Consider the following 18,149-nt stretch of genomic DNA (forward strand, 5'->3'; position numbering starts at 1 on the left):
TGGATGTTTTCTTCTTGTGGAGTTCAACCAGTACTTTGTATAGCCTTGATATCAATCCCTTGTCGGATGTGTATTCAGCGAATATCCTTTCCCATTCTGTAGACTGTCTTTGTATTTTGGTCACCGTTTCTTTTGAGGTGCAGAAGCTTCTTAGTTTAAGATAGTCCCATTTGTCTATCTCTGTTTTCACTTGCTTGGCCAGTGGCATGACATCTTTGAAGACACCATTCAAGAAGATACCATTTGAAGATAGCGTCAATGTCATGGAGGGTTTTGCCAACTTTGTCTTCAATGTACCTTATGGATTCCGGTCTGATGTTGAGGTCTTTGATCCATTTTGATCTTACTTTTGTACATGGCGTTAGGCAGAGATCTGAGCCCAGTTTTTTGCATGTAGCCGTCCAATTTTGCCAGCACCATTTAATAAAGTTAAAAAGGATTTCCTTACTCCACTTCGCATTTCTTGCTCCTTTATCAAAGATTAGATGATCATATGTTTGACGGGAGATGTCAGTATATTCAACCCTGTTCTATAGGTCTGCAGTTCTGCCTTTGTTCCAGTACCATGCTGTTTTAATTATTACTGCTTTGTAGTAGAGTTTGAGGTTCGGAATTGCTTTAGCTATTCGTGGGGGCTTATTGTTCCATATAAATTTCAGGAGTATTTGCTCCATTTCGTTGAAGAACGGCATGGGTATCCTAATAGGGATCACATTGAATTTGTAGAGTGCTTTGGGAAGTATTGCCATTTTGACAATACTAATTCTTCCGATCCATGAACAGGGGATATTTTTCCATTTCCTCACGTCCTCTTTTATTTCCAAAAGCAGCATTTTGTAGTTTTCTTTGTACAGGTCCTTTACTACCTTAGTTAAGCTAATTCCTAGGTACTTGATTTTCTGGCGTACAATTGTGAACAGGATTGTTTTCTTCATGTCATTTTCTTCTCTCTCATTATTTGCATATAGGAAAGCCATGGATTTTTGGGTACTGATTTTATAGTCTGCAACTTTACTATACAAGTCTATCGTTTCTAGGAGCTTCTTGGTAGAGGTTTTAGGGTTCTCTAAGTATAGTATCATATCATCTGTGAATAGTGAGAGCTTCATCCAGAGATTCTTATCAGCTAAATTCATTTCAGAGTCAAAGGCTGCATGTGACGGGATAAGGTACCATGATTTCCGTAATGCTATGGAGAGAAGATGCTTTGATTCAAATGGTCTCAACCCATAAGCACCTCCCATGACAGGCTGAGAGGAACTGCCATACAGATGCAATTTAGCACCGTGGAATGGGCGACTTCCAATGAGTCAAGTAGGAAACACAAGTGTTGTCACTATTTTCCCAATTCTATGCCACTGGACATGTGTCTGCAGGGGGATCTCTGTGGGGCAAAAGAGGCTGGGGATGGCAGGCAGCTCCCCAGGCCTGCCAAAGCAGCATTCGGGTCTTCTGTAAGTCGCTGGATGATCCCCACACTGAGTTCCACAGTCCCCGCCAATCAACTTTATGAATAAGGTTATTCTGTAACCTGACTGCCTGTAAAACTTTTCGATCTTGTATCAGTATAATCAGTAAGAGATTTTTTGCTAAGCCCATTCTTACCCCCCAGAGAGTCAGATGCCATCTCTCTGCCCTGGAACAGGAGGAGTTCAAAACAAGACAAAAGGAAAACACACACACATGCACACTCAATTCAGAGTGTAACAAGCATCCATGCATAGGAGGATCCAGAGAGTCTGTTTTTAGTAGTTTCCCAAATTCCAGCATGCAGCCGGCACAGCTGGCGAACTAGGGAAGTCCAGATAGACCCTGTCTCCAGAGTTTGAGTGACTGAGTTCAAATTTCAGATGAGGCCCAAGGGGGGGGAGGAGTGTCTCATAGGCTTCAGATGATGAAGAGAGCAGTGGTCAGGAAGGACCAACTACACCTCCTACACATCGGGGAGAACAGACAACCCTGTCCTCAGAGAAAATGACAATGAAGGCTCTGTGTGTGTGTGCGTGCGTACGCATGCGTGCGTGGGTGGGTGGGTTGGGGGGGATGGGAGAGGGGTGGTGGTGGCAGTTTTTCAAGAGTGCTGAAAAGAATTGTATTCTGAATTTGTGGTTATCTTCCTTCAAACCAGGCAACTAAGCTGCTGGCTCAAATGGGAGCAAGAACATGAAGATTTAACTCAGCAAAGTCTACTTTTCCCATCTTCTCAGTATCTAATAGCTTTTTAATAAATTCCCGAATGATGATCCCAAGTCAGTCTACCAATTATAACTAAAATACTTTACCTTGTTTGATATATTTGTACATTACAATTTTTCACTTTTTAAGCAAATAGCAACATTGAAGCCAAAGAAATATTCCACTCACCAAACCCCACAGAGCCCCAGGAGAGGTAGCGGTGATCGTAGCTGCTCTGGGTGTATTGTACATTAAGGCCAGCTCGCCAAAACTCCCACGATTATCGTAGTTACCCACACATCTTCCAACGCCATCACATTTCACATAAATATCAAATGTTCCTCTGCCAGACATATGTAGATTAGAGGCAAAAGTAATTCAAGTGAGGTTTCATGATAGTATGTGCTTGCTATGGAAAATAAGACTGCAATAAACATTTATGATTATAAAAATGATAAATGTATAACTTTTTACATTCTTTAATAAAGGACTTCAATAAACAGCATCTGCACTGACAACCATGCATATCAATCCACTGACTGCAGCTATAAGCATGGAAACAGAGAAGGTTCTCAGCAACTTCCTGATGTCATCAAAGAATTTTATACCTACAATGAACATGTATTACTTCTGTGATACAAAGAAACACCTAAAGTGTTTAATAATATGAAGGTCCTTAGGGCTGAGAGATAGTTTAGCAGATCGAGTGCTTGCCTTATACGCAGTCAACACTGGTTTGATCCCATTGTACTCCACATGGGTTCCCTAAGCACCACTAGGAGTGATTCCTGAGTACAGAGCCAGGGATAAGCCTGTACAGACAGATGTGGACCCCAAACCAAATCAACCGCCCCCCCTCCACACACAAAATATACCAGCCAAATAAGCATAAAAACTTAGAAAAGAATACTGAAGTTCCTTCAGACCATAAACAGAAGGAGGCAAGCCATGACATGCAGACTGGCTGCCTGCTTTGGCAAATAAAGTTTTATTGGTGCACAAACACATCAGTGGATTTATGTAACATTCAAAGCTGGTTTGTGCTCAGCAGGAGAGCTGAATAATTTCAAGAGACATCCGATGGCTGGCAAAGCCTGAAATATTTACCTCTCTCTTTTATATCATATGGTCCTTTATGATATGCGGATCCACATTCTAAAGTGAAAAACTGCATAAATACAGATGAAATATCTGATCCTGGTCTTTTCTGTAGTCTTTCTGACCTGATCTTATTGGAGTTCTTTTTCTAGGAAAATAAAATTTAGTTTGCATGTCTGCGGCACTACATATTATCAAGATCCAATATTTATTCAAGACATTCTTCCTGAGCAGGACTGTCTTCTCCTAGACTGTATTTTATTAGAGAACATGGATTTAAGGCTTTGCCAAAGCACCTGGGAGGCAGATAAGAGAAATTCTTTGGCATTATTCTGTTGGTGAAACTCTTAACAAAGACAAAAAAGGGAGTGCTTGTAAGATCAGAAAAGAATTATGCTTCGTAAAGACACAACAAAAGCAAAGCCTTAGCAGACAAAAGACACTAATGAATAAGGGTGAGAACAGTTTGTTTTTCATATAATTCATGGGTAGGACAGTTATTTCAAGGATGGTGTCTAGAATTTGTTTCATAACCCCTTTGCACTAAACCTTTTTTTTTTTTTGTTTAACCATAGCCAGCAGTACTCAGGATTTACTCCTGGCTCTGTGCTCAGAGATCACTTCTGGTGGGGCTTGGAGGACCATGAAGGGTGTCGAGGCTCAAGTCCAGGTCAGCTGCATGCAAAGCAAGCACCCTACCCACTATGCTATCTCTCCAGCCCCTAAAAACATTTTCTTTTCCTCTTTTTATTGTTTTGGTTTCTGGGTCATGCCTGGTGATGCTTAGGGATTGCTCCTGGCTCTGCACTCAGGAATTAGTCCAGGTGGAACTCAGAGGACCATTTGGGATGCCAGGGACTGAACCTGGGCCAGCCACATGTAAGGCAAATGCCCTACCCACTGTACTATGGCTCTGCTCTCCCTCACCCCCAAACATTTTCTACACTAGCTATTTTCTATTTTCAATAGAATAAAATATGTAATAATAGGGTTGGAGCAATAATACAGCATGTAGGGCACTTGCCTTGCATGCAGTCAACACGAGATCAATCCTTGGCACCCCATTTGGTTCCCGAAGTCCTGCCAGGGGTAATTTCTGAGTGCAGAGCCAGAGTAAGTCCTGAGCATTGCCAGGTGTGGCTCAAAAATGAAACAAATAAACATATATAATGGTGTTGATGAATAGTATGATGCACCAGCCCTCTAGCTAAAATCACATCAGTTTAAAATTTGTTAAAACACCCGGTTCTACTGTTTTTCTCTATCTAGTTCTTTCCTGATAATGTGAGGCCATAGGCAATACACAGTCATGTATAATAAGCACAAATGGTGGCCAAGGCACCTGTCTGCGGGCTTCACTTCCATACTGATTATCTAGGATTGTGTCACTAGATCACATCATTTCTGTGCCTGGGTGCTTTTTTTCATCTGCCAGCTGGGGACTTAAAAATTGCTTACTGAGAAAACAAATTTTATATATCAAATATAAATATAAGGAAGTGGAACTAAAATCATGACTCTAACCTACAGATGAGATAACTGGTTCTGTTCTGTTCTAAAAATCACAATGTCCACCCCTAGCTAGCACCTTGGCAATTAGCTTATTCGTCTCCAAGGCTTTAAGGAATAAGGAAAGGAGGCATCAGTTAAAAAAAAAACCCTTAACCAATGATGTGGGTGAGTGGTACAGTCATATATATTCAAAACACAGACTCAACAAAACTGAAAACACGATTATTTAAGTTGCAACAACAGAAGCTCTATAATATGCCTGTGAAGTTGACAGGTGGGGATAATGTGGGGTTTGGGGTAGGGAAGAAATATGGTAACACTCGTGGAGAGAAGTTGACAATAGTGGTGGGAATAGTTGAAATATTATATGCCTGAAACCACAACTATCAATAACTTTGTAAATCACAGTTCTTGAATTAAAACAAATGAAAAAAATAATTTTCCTTCGTCCCTCTTGGAGAACCCGGCAAGAGTATCTTGCCCTCACGGTAAATCCTGGCAAGCTACCTGTGACGTATTCGATATGCCAAACACAGTAACAACAAGTCTCACAATGGAGACGTTACGGGGCCTGCTCAAGCAAATCGATGAACAATGGGGGGACAGTGCTACTACAGTGCTACAATTGAAAAAAAAAACCTTGATCAAGAGCAAAAATAAAGGATGAATGGAAGATTCCACCTGTGAAGCCAAGAGAAGAAATGAGGTCTATGGAGATACAGGGATAAGAAGTAATTGTTGTCGGAGATATGGTGCCGCCAGCAGGTCAATGTGTACCTGTGAGGTAAGCGAATCAGCAGCCTGATGGTGCCTTCAGACTTCTAGATACCCCAAAATTGCTGCTGTGCTTCTGACCAGACCCTAACAACTTGAGGCCAAGTTTACCAAGAAAGTAAATGGCCAAAAGTTAAGTATGTGGGAGATACACCCACAAACCGCCACTGGCGCAGCTATACGATTGGAGGCAAGACCTCTCTGGTTCCTGATCAAACCTGCTTAACAGCCATGATCCCAGAGACTCAGGAACAAATCTCGAAACTCAGCAGGTTTTAGCAGAAATTCCTCCAGATTTGTTAAAATTTCGGAAATCCAAAATTGTGCAGCCACTACTGCGCCCATGCAACATCATGTTATTCATAATCAGCAACTGAAAACAAATTGTCTACGGTTGCCTTTCAGGCAGATCTGAGTGTTGGGGTAAAATATCTAATAATAATGGTGGGTCTGGTGTCAAAATATTGAATGTAATCAAAGTAGAGAGAGTAATGTGGAAATCATCTGCCCCACAGGTAGGGGGAGGGTGTGGGATGGGGGTATACTGGGGCTTCTGATGGTGGAAAATGGGCACTGGTGAAGGGACAGGAGTTTCATCATTGTATGACGAGACTTAAACCTGAAAGCTTTGCAACTGCTCTCATGGTGATTCAATAAATAAATTTATAAAAAGGAAAAAAAAAAGTAAGGTGGAGTTCATGCCCAATTCAATCAGCCTAATCAATGGCTGAATAAATAGCAATACTCCTACATAAAAAAAAAGAAGTAATTGTTGCCAAGAGCCCAAGTTGTACACAACTCTACACTTAAGAAGCAAACATAATCCACCAAGTCAGGCTAAGACAAGATGTGTGCTCCACACATAATGGGAGAGAATGGGGACACCCAGCGACTCACCAACAATTAAGGACAGATTTAGAAAATTCAAGATATCTACTCCATTCCAATGGTTCTAATTGTTATATATTTGGACTTTTATCTAATTAAAAGTTTAAAGTACTATGTTCGTAGATGAAGTAAAGTGCAACTTTAGTTTTCTGACATTAGATTTTCAATATAAATGCATGTATTTTCACCCAAATAATTTCTCAAAGAAGTTTTCAAAAAAAAATGTATGATCAACAACTCCTGGAAGGCTCATAGATGGTTTACTCTTCTGAAACAGTGACAGAGAGGCAGCAGGAAGAAAATACTGACTTCTCCACCCTGTGTCTCTTCAAAACATTTGAATTTTCAAAATCAGGGATGTGTATTACTTTAAATAAAATGAACCTTGGGGCTGGAGAGGTAGTACAGTGGGTAGGGCACTTGCCTTGCACATGAAAACCTGGTGGATGCTCAGCATCCCATTTGGTTCCCTGAGCACCACCAGGTACGGTCCAAATACACACACATTAAAAAAAAAACCCAAAATAAAAATAATTCTTTTGAAAGACAATAGCATGGCCTTTGAGTAACAACAATGCTAATATTATGCATGTCTTTGCACTGTAATAGGCATCCATTACCTACTACCTCCCTCTCAAACAGAAGTTAGCAAATGAGGTGTCGCCTGGAAGACAGCTAAGCTCATCAGCCCTTCTAACTCTCTTTGTGACCTAGTATGGTTTCGCCACATGCATTTACAAAAGTAAAAGGGCAACAGTCTCTATCATAGGAATTTCAGCAGTTACAATGATCATCGTGATTGTATACAAAAAGTTTAATACATCTCATAGCACAGAAGAAAGGAAAAACTTACCTATCGATTACATAGAAGTTGTCACCATCATCACCTTGATCAATTACGTGTTCCCCTTCTTTGACCAATTTTTCAAACATGGCATCTAATACTTGAGACATCTGCTCCTATTTTGTTAAAAGGAGTAACATTTATCTTTATCTAGATCATATTTTTTAAGGATCTGTAATTAACTATTTCCATGAACAAGGTCAAAGATATTTCCATTGAGTTTTATTTTGAAAAAATACAGCACAGTATCTGGTACTTCCTTAATCACACATAAATAAGATGATCATATAGTTACTCATGCTCAGTATTGGAACAAAAGTAATTAGTCTATTTCAGTCTATCTTAGATCACTATTTTAATGTGAAAATTTATCATGCACCTTGATAAATATTATCTTAATAACTAAAATGAGCAGGTTGGTTAAAAAAAACTAATAGCAAGTGTCTTTTAAAGGTAAGTTTTTAGAACTTCCTTATATTAGTCATCACTAGAATTTATGTAAAGATTCCAAATACTTAGTGAATCCCTTTCTTGGCTCCAATACTTTATGGTTTAGAATCAAATCAAACCAAACAGAAAAATAATACCAAGGAAATAAAAACTGTCAGATATATGCTGTCATATATATATACTTTGGACAACCTGGCAGGCTACTGAATGTAACCTGCCAGCATGGCAGAGTCTAGCAAACTCCCTGTGGTGTACCCAATATGCCAAATACCAGTAACAATGATGGGTCTCATTCTCCTAACCCTGAAAGAGCCTTGAATATCACACTTTTTAAAATCTCAGGGCTAGGATGAAGGAGATGTTACTGGTGCCTGCTCGAGGCAATCGACGAACAACAGGATAATCGTGATCATGATATACTGTCACTTTGTATCATAAAGATTCTCTTCCAGAAGACTATTATCTCCATATATCCTAAAAGATCAAAACCCTTATCCAACAATTCCTTAAAGTTTTTAATTTTCTGTAATGTGCTACATACAAGGCCTATGGACAATGCCTAATGTCAATAAACTCAGAAGTAAAAGAACCCTCTCCTCAGACCAAATACATTAGTAACTATCAGACACTTGATATGAGAAAAGTCAGATGGGTTATTTGAAAAGTAAACGGGTAATTTGCTTGTTCACTCATGAACTCTAAATACTTGGTCATTACTATGTGCATAAAAAAAAGTCCACCCTCCAAATCACTTGGCTGCTTCTCCTGGGAGGGAGCATAAAATGAGGCCATGCCACCGGACTCGTTGCTAGGCTGTTTTCACTCGGGGTGCCCCAGAGGAGGGCGGGTGACAGCCCTCCCCGCCCCAAGGAACCTAGCCCCGGAAGCCGACCTCCACAACCCAACTACCGCCACATCCAGGCTGCTCCCCACTCACTTGGGCTGAGGAGCCTTACATATGAGTGAACATATTCCTGGATACATCATAAGACACTCCCTACCCATTCTCCATAATTGCCACACCATATTTGATGGGGCTCAGGCAGTAGGCAACAAATCATAGAGGGAAATATATATATATATTTTTTTTCCTCTATGATATATATATGCACATCTATACATATTTTCAGATACACAGACCAAAGGTCACATCACCCAAACTTTAACAACATGTTAGTGTTATCATATAGAATGTCTTAATGGCTCCTGCCAAAAGAGAACAATCTTCACACTGTTTCTTATATGAACACTTTTTTGTAAGCATATTCAGAAGTTTTTCATAACATACAAGACAAAATATATTCTTTCAGTTGTGTTTTGGGACAGGGATTGGGGTTTGGGATGGAAACATCCTGAATTTGGTGGTGGGAAGGTATAAGGGTGGTGGGATTGGTGTTTGAATATTAAATATAATAAAACAGTGTGAGCTAATTTATAAAATAAATTTAAAAAATAAAATAAATATATTTAAAGTAAGAAGTTCAACACCAACTGCCAATTCATCAGTGAATTAACAAGTGGAATATGGGATGGAGGAAAGATGGAAGTTGGAAAACCTGATGAAGAAACAAGATATTCTGGATCAAAAGCATAAACATATCTCGTAATTCTCTTCCTCCTTGACCCCGTTTACATTTCATAAGGAACACAAAGGCATACATTCATCACTTTACAAGGGAAGGGGCAATTGATAAGAGATTTCTGGGGCAAATGTCAGTGAGTGGGAACGTGGGGGTGTTGAGAGGGCAGAGAATCGGGCAGGTGAGCCTGCAGTGAGAACCAGTCACCCATCAAAGAGTCAGCAGGTCACGTGAGAATGGGTCTGAGACCCAGAGGAAAACAAGGGGAAAAAGTGGACAAGTTCAGAGCTGTATGCTATAACACATGCTAGGGCTCCAGCTAGAGACCCTGTGTTCACTCTTTCCAGACGAAAGAGCAGAGTTGGCTTCTTAGGAGAAACTAAGCCAAGTAAAATGAAAACAGATCCTGTCAGCAAGGGTGGCCCAGGACAAGATATTCACCTGCTGGAGGGCTTGGAGATTCCTGCAGGCAACAAACAGCCGGTCCCTCCTGTTCATACAACCCCAATAACACACTGCCTGTGGTATTCAGACCTAAAAGTCAGCTTTTTGGTACCCTTCTGGTAGGCTATGAAACTCAGAAAGAGAGCAAAGCAAAACTAGATGAGATAGACATTATGTAATGGGAGAAAACTTTCAGGAGTTCTTTGTACTTTGGAACGATATTCAAAATATATCCAAGGGACTTTTTCAAAAAGGGTCTTTAGAAAAAGAGCAAGTCAGTGAAAAATGAGTAGCTTAAAAGTAACAAAACAAAACATGACTACAAATGTTTTCCTTTTAAATATTTTCCTTTTTTTGGAATTTGAAAATATTTTTTATAGGCATACTCAATAATGCTCATGGATGTTACTCCTGGCTCTGCACTCAGGAATCACTCCTGGAGGGCTCAGAGGACCATACGGGGTAACAGGAATCAAATCCATGTTGGTTGTGTGAAAGGCAAATGCACTACCTGCTAGACTATTGCTCCAGCCCTATTAAATATTTTTCACTTTTAAATATTTTCATGTTGTTTTGGAAGTTTTCAAATATTCTGCCTCCCATCTGTTCCCAAATACTCTATCAAATCTTCCATTATCATAGTAGATCAATATCACTCAGTCCATTTTTTTCATCAGCATCTCCTCTTGGTGCTACATATTTTAAGGGTAAAATTACATTATCTTCCCTTACAATTTCTTTGTAAGTTACACAAAAAGGGAAAACATGTTTTGGATTGTTTGGAGGTTTACTCTTGGCTCTGTGCTTAGGGACCACTCCTGGTAGGGCCTCCAAGACATGTGCCTTACCCACTATACTATCATTCCAGCCCTAAACGGGGAAGACTTAAAATGAAAAATAGGAAATCTCATGCTGGAAGGAGACCTCACTGGGTTTCAGTACATGTTTTGCATGCAGGAACCCCAGGTTTGATCCCAGCACTGCACGGTTCTCTGAGCACCGGGATCTGCTCAAAAATCAGAAAAACAAAAACCAAACAAACACGGGGGGCAGGGGAGGGGGAGAGCCGCTCTCAAAAATATAAAAAAGATGTTCAACTTCTCTCCAAATAACACAAATGTAAATTAAAGTTAAGACAGGAATTTTTCATCTGTCATTTTCACAGATGAAAATGTCAGACTCTCCCTGGGAGAGAGTGTGGGAAAGAGACATTCTCTGGCAGATTGCTGATGGGAAGATAATAAAGACTCTATCTGCACTAATACAATGTTTAACTCACAACAGGGCAAGAAACCTTAGAGCACTCAGGGCTGCCATCATCTGATGAATACACCTGCAATGCACAGTATAGCTTTGGGAAATGCTACAGAACCCCAAGTGCTAAAAGAACTTGGGTCCTCGGGAACCTGGGTCTGGGAGAGAGGGGAAGATGGAGATTTCTTTGCACTTGCCACTTACTCATTTGTTGCTTTTGAATTTGTGTAAACTGTATTGATATGGAGCTGATATTTTAAAGTAAATTTAAAAAAAAATAAGTAGTTTTAAGCAGGGTACCTGGAGCGATAGCACAGCGGGTAGGGCGTTCGCCTTACAAGCGGCCAACATGGCCGACCCGAGTTCGATTCCTCCGCCCCTCTCGGAGAGCCCGGCAAGCTACCGAGAGTATTCGATATGCCAGACACAGTAACAACAAAGTCTCCAATGGAGACGTTACTGGGCCCGCTCGAGCAAATCGATGATCAACGGGAGGGCCTTTACTTTACTTTACTTATAAGCAGGGTACCCAAGATTATGTCTTCACAGGGGATGAGAAAAAGAAAGATGGTGTGGGTTTGCAGACCGAGGACTGCAGCCCCTTCCCGGGCACTGAGGGAGCGCTGGCACTGATCTGCAAAGCAGCAGCCAATCTGGAAGATAAGCCAGTAATGCAGGAAGCAGGCAAGCGGGGTTAACTTGAGGTGGTGCTAATTGGCCCCATCGGGACAATTTTGCTCAAATGAGTTCATCAACCCAGGCAACATATGGTCACCTATCAGAATGCTGAAAGCTGATTAAAAGTTTGCTTACTGTTTTTTTTTTAACTATTTTAGGGAAGACTGGTATTTAAGGAGAAATATCAGCTTTACTGATTAGCTCTGGTTCTAAATGTCAAATACAGACAAAGATAAGATACACTGCTTCGTCCTTAAATGGTTTCATTATCTTGGTACTAGCTGTATTCTAACATATCCTAAAGCTAAAGAATCATACACAGACATATGAGAAAGTCATTCCTGATGAAATGCAGAATAATTGTTTCTTCTAGAACCTCTCTGACAGGTGTCTGTTCTAGCCAATCAAAATGCAGTTTCTCCATAATTATGCACAGTGACAGGAGAACTTAGGAAATATTTAATATGCAGAGGCTTCTCCAAATGACTGACAACCACTGTAGGAAATCCACATCTTATTCTCCTACAAAATGCAAATCTGTGACTGAGCTCTGTAAAAGGGTTCTGACTCACTCAAAAAATAACAATTGACTCTCCCCTAATGAGAGCTTATAGTATGGCATAGGAAAATGATTTAAGGTTCCCTCAAATTAGAAATATTTCAGAAGAAAAATGGCCTACTGAGTCGAACATTAAAATATTCATGAAAAGAATATCTTCAAAGAGTTTAATAATTATAAGTACTGCATTCAATGTATGACTACAGCATTCTGATAAAACATGTTCTAAGACCTGACAGGTATAGAATTTTCTTTCTTTCTTTTTTTGGGGGCTTTTTGGGGTCACACCCAGCTATGCTCAGCAGTTACTCCTGGCTCTACACTCAGGAATTACTCCTGGCGGTGTTGGGGGACCATATGGGATGCTGAGAATTGGACACGGGTTGGCCGTGTACAAGGCAAATGCTGTACTATAGCTCCAGCCCCCAGTATAGGATTTTCAAGTGAAACAATGACATGAAGAAGCTCAAATGAGAGAGCAGGTACAGAGTCAAGGCTTCTTGTTATTTTGTAATTCCTCTTCCTCTTCAAGATTACCCATTCCAGAAAAAGGTGCTACCTGTGCAATCATTCCAACTAGATGCCAATCAACCTGAACTCTTGTCTTCAGCTCCTAATTCAACCAAGATGTAAAAACTTCTGTCATTCCCAACCACACGGTGAGACTGTCATTCTCCACCTTTACTAATGAAGCCCCTTCCTTTTCTGTAAAGACATTAGAAATCTTATGTTCTTTCACTGCAACCAAAATCTGGACATGACCCAAGTGTTCAAGAACAGACAACCTGAAAAAGAAACTATGATGCACAGATACAGTGGAATACTACTTGGCTCTAAGAAAAGACAAAGTCATGCAACTTGCTGCTACATGGACGGTCTGCAGAGTATTGTGCTGAGAAAGAAGTTAGTCAGAAATTCGAATGACCTCACTCCTATGTGAGATATGAAGAAACAAAGCCAAGGTACAACAAATGCCCAAAGGCAATAGAAAGCAAGAACTTGTCTTCAATAGAAATAGAAAGTTTCCAGGGATGGGAAGGGAGAACAGGACATTGGGCAAATGGTGAAGGAAAGCAGATTCTTTGGACAGGGTATGGTAAGGGAACATGTGATGAACGAAACCCTTGATCATTAAAAGGCTTGTAAAACATAGTGCCTAAAATAAAATTTAAAAAACTTAAAAAACCCATTTCTTTCTGCACGTGTCACAATACTGTTCCTTTGTTTTCACCTGGTGACTCTCCATCCTCTCATTTTTAACTTCTATACTACTCCCAAAATGGCCATAGACAAACTTGTTAAGTACTGAAAAGACTCAAAAGTGCCACAGAATGTATCTCTCTCTCTTTCTCTCTCTCTCTTTCTCTCTCTCTCTCTCTCTCTCTCTCTCTCTCTTTCTCTCTCTCTCTCTCTCTCTCTCTCACACACACACACACACACACACATTCTTCTAACTTCAGGCATGAATAATACTCTGAACTTTTCAACTGACAATTTTGTATTTTGTCCTCATCCCCGGAGGCCTGACTCATGTGGCCTGCCTCAGATTGTGCTGAGACCCTCATCTGCTCAGTGCTCTGATCCCATCAAAACATACATAATATTTTACAAAACTACTTTGTGTGTGGATTTTAATCCTTCACCAACTGCAAGTTTCAAGAGGACAAGAATTCTACTGAGGTATTTCTGTGGCCTCTAATACTACAGGTCTCAGATCATCAACAAAAGGGACAGATGAAGTTACTAAAGGGTTCTGGTGCCACCAGTTCAGGCTTGTCAGAGCCAGTCATCTGAACTCACAGAGCAAAAAATACACTTGTCTTATAACAAGATGGCCAAAGTCACAAATGGAAGTAGCATTCCCACAGGGCAGGAAGTGAACATAATGCTGTCAGAAGCAAACATGATTTTAAGAATATTTCAGGGAGTAACATGACCCAGTATAGAAGAACTGGTATGATTCAGACACTTTTATAAAAATGGACTTCGTAAGATCTTGTTTTGATTTCATGCTATTTTTTCCACTCTGGGGAATCCAGCTGAAAACTCTAAGATGCCATATTTGACAACAGAAAGTTGAATTAAGTTCCAAAAGTTGATGGTTTTTTTCACATTAGCAACAAGAGGTAACAAGAGTTATTTCCCAAGTGACCATAGGTCAATGACTAACCAAAAATAAAGGATAAAGGAGACAGATCATTCAGGCTGGAGCCCAGAGAAATATCCAAATGTCATGGTGCACCTTTACATTGAGAGAAGGGATTCTAGAAAGAGACCCCAAGCCAAAGTCCTGAGATTTCTAAACCATTACAAAGAACAGCCCCCCATTCCCACCCCCACATTAAAGCAAAGTAAGACATTACTTTATATGCATTAAAATAAAATTGCTACCACTGGATATTAAGAGGTACCACCCTACAGACGCTGAGAATCCCCTCCTCTTCCTGTGGGAAGTATGAAAGATCCTAATCTCAAAGGGGCTTTTCCCAGCACTTTACAGCAAGACAACATTGTCCTGCAGAGAAGGCCAGTCTGCTCTGCTCTTGGCCCTAGACAGAACAGGCTGGTTCTCTGCTTGCCCTGGTAGCATGGAAAGAGCCAATCTCAGTTCTCTTCTCCCAGCACAGCCCTCAGCGCAAGCAGCATCCATTCTCGGGCAGTGCCACCTGGTAGGAGAGGGTCAGAACCAAGACTGCACAGTACTCAGCGGCACTGGGACAAAGGAAGTAGCATTACTGAGATGGAGCTTACCGGGTCCAGATTCTTAAAGAGCAGGATGTCTTTGCAGGCCTCTTGCAACCGATTTCTTTGATCATCAGTCTTGGGGTGTATAATCTAAAGGAAATTTGAAAACAAATTTGAAAAACTAGTTGACCCATCTTACTCATAAGAGATAAAACTGCTGGTTGAGTGGTTGAGTGGAAGGACTGTGGGTATGTGGGCTCACTTTCGGCATTCACAGTTGGCTTGTCAACAGTGAGCATTTACTGAAAGAAGTGGTCTCAGATAGTGAGGAAGGTGCCCACACACATATCAATATAGCACTTGAATGTTTTTTAAGAGTATTTTTAATAGCATCATCATGAATTACAAAGTTACAAGGATATTTATGATTGAGCTTCAGGAAAACTATTATTCTAATATTATTATTAGATATTATATTGCTATAAATTATTATTCTAATATTATTATTAGATATTATGTTATATTAATATAAATATTATTCTAATACCAATCTCATCACCAGTGCCCAGTGCCCTTTATATCCTACATATGAGAGAGGTCATTCTGAGTCTGATCCCCTCCCTCTGACTTATTTTACTCTCGAGTTCCATCTACCTTGCAGCAAACAGCAAGACTTTATCCTTTTTTTTTTTTATGGTGGAGTACTCCATTGTGTATATGTACCAGTTTCTTTATCCAGGCATCTGTTCATGGACATTTGGGTTGTTTCCATATTTTGACACTGTAACACTGTAGCACTCTCCTCCCATTGTTCATCGATTTGCTTGAGCAGGCACCAATAACGTCTCACGACAAACTGTGAGACTTGTTACTGTTTTTGGCATATCCATCAAGGGGACCTTGCCAGGCTTTGGCATGTGGGCAAGATACTCTCAGTAGCTTGCCGGGCTCTCCGAGAGAGGCAGAGGAATTGAACCTGGGTCGGCCGTGTGCAAGGCAAATGCCTTACCCGCTGTGCTATTGCTCCAGCCATATTTTGGCTATTGTATATAATATTGTATATATTATATATAATATATATAATATATAAACTGCATCTGGCTCATGACTGAAGACTCCAAACACCCCCTGCCCCCTCCAGTAATGGAATACTCTGAAGGACAGAGGTTACAACAAGCTCCAGCGGAATTCTAAAAGGTTTCTCTGGTCTACTACTAGAAATCTTACTCCACTTTCTGCTCATCACATGCTTTTGAAGACTGTTTCATACTGTGCAGCTCTGAGTTCAACCATGTGTCAGGATGTACTCTTTCCTGAGATGCTTCATGATGTCTCCAGGAGTTCACGCTTACATGTAGTTTGCATTATGTGGTGATGATACTTCTAAGGCACAATGTGTGTGACTCTCCCTCTGGGGAGTGCTTTTTCTAAAGGGTTCAGAGTATGTGAGAGGCACTCAGTTCAGTCTTTCGTAGCACCTGAGCCCCTGGCACTCTTGGAGTTCTGGCAGATCCCAGCACCACCAGGCCCAAGCACTATGCTGTGGGGTTAAACATTGGACCACCAGTCTCACACTGCTGGACGGAGAATGGCAGGAGTGGCCTCAGGCCCACACCCAATAAAAAATGAGAAAAAAAATAGTACAGTTATGAGTAAGAGGTTTGGAGAATGAAGAACCTAAAACATTTTTTATAATTCTGAATAAATAATCAATGATCAAAAAATAAAAGTTAAAAATAACCTAGAAGATGTCAACAGGGAATAACTCTTGGGATGAACGCCCAACAGACCAAGATCCTTCTGCCCTTGCTTCTCAGTGCTATCCAGTGGCCTGGTTTGAAGTTGATGATACTGACCTCCTAGCTCACACTGGGATTATGGAGAAATTTTCATAGGGAAAGTGGGATTTTGAACCGAGATACATGGTAGGATATTATAACTTATAATAAGAAATACAGGGGCCAGAGAGATAGTACAGGGCTTTAGATGCTTGCCCTGCACTTGGCAGACCCAGATTCGATCCCCACCACAACATATAGTCCCTCAAGCACAGCCAGGTATGTTATTCCTCAACACAGAGCCAGTAGCATATGCCCTGAGCACTGCTGAGTGTCATCAACCAAAAAGAAAAATTAAATGAAAGAACAAAAATACAGATATTTTTGCCATTGTCTCTGTTTATGGCACAGAACTTCAAAAATCCTTGGAATTTCCTAACTGGAGTGAATGATAAGGGGGCATTTTTACATTGTTAATGAAGTGACTATTTCTTTCTTTTTTTTAAATTGAATCAGCATGAGATAGAGTATTACAAAATTGATCATGATTGCATTTCAGTCAAACAAAGTTCCAACACCCATCCCTCCACCAGTATAATTTCCCATCACCAGTGTCCCCAGTGTCCCTCCCACCCCTTCAAGCCACCCCCATCACCACCACTCCAGATTGCCTCTATGGCAGGCACCTCTCCTCTCTCTCTCACTCTGTCTCTCATTTTAGGCATTATGGTCTGCGATACAGATGCTGAAAGATTATCATGTACATCCCTTCACCTGCTTTCAATACTCAGTTCTTGTCCAGAGTGATCATTTCCAACTAGTATTGTCATAATGGGCCCTCCTCTATCTTAACTACCCTCCATCTCTCACACCATCTCTTAAAATTGGCTAGTCCTCCTCCAGACCTTTTAGACCAGTCCCTAAGGATGAATGATGCTGTTACCTGGAGAACCTCTAACATGACTAGAGGGAGAAACTTTCAGTCCTCCCATGTCCTGCCCCTCACCGCACACTCCCTCCCATTTTGCTCTGGCCCTTGTAGGTTCTTTCTTGATATATGGCAGTAAGAGCAACTGAAGCTGAGTCCCTTTTTAATAAACTCTACTATTCTTGCAACAGATTTCTAGACAAAGGTGGTTATCTTTTTGCTGACTATTAGCCTGCTATTTTTGCTTTTGTTTAGACTCACTCTAGAATTGTGTAGTTTACCAAGTATATGCCAATATCTCCCCAAATTCAAAAATATGTCAGTGCAGTTATTTTATGGTCCCAAATTAATTTCAACTGTTATAGATTCATCTCCACTCTTCTCACCCTCAACAAAAAGTTGTAAGAAATTAGCCGAAGTGATCCACTCATTTCATTTTACCTATCTCATGGACCAAATACTAATTAACAGTTCTCAGGTATACTATATACTGTTTTCACAT

At 40.6% G+C, this 18,149-nt stretch overlaps 1 protein-coding gene across 1 annotated transcript in view; it reads right to left on the bottom strand.

The window, feature by feature from the left end:
- The window catches only part of PRKAR2B (protein kinase cAMP-dependent type II regulatory subunit beta), a 106,053-nt gene that overhangs the window by 13,109 nt on the left and 74,795 nt on the right, over nt 1–18,149 (bottom strand). Inside the window, exons 4-6 of the mRNA XM_056117954.1 lie at nt 15,008–15,091; nt 7,301–7,407; nt 2,365–2,518 (exon numbers count right to left, since the gene is read on the bottom strand). Coding sequence (XP_055973929.1) covers nt 2,365–2,518; nt 7,301–7,407; nt 15,008–15,091 — 345 coding nt within the window. The remainder of the gene's footprint in view (nt 1–2,364; nt 2,519–7,300; nt 7,408–15,007; nt 15,092–18,149) is intronic.

This window comes from Sorex fumeus, unplaced genomic scaffold, assembly GCF_029834395.1.
Source record: "Sorex fumeus unplaced genomic scaffold, SorFum_2.1 ptg000037l, whole genome shotgun sequence".
Taxonomy (NCBI): Eukaryota; Metazoa; Chordata; class Mammalia; order Eulipotyphla; family Soricidae; genus Sorex; species Sorex fumeus.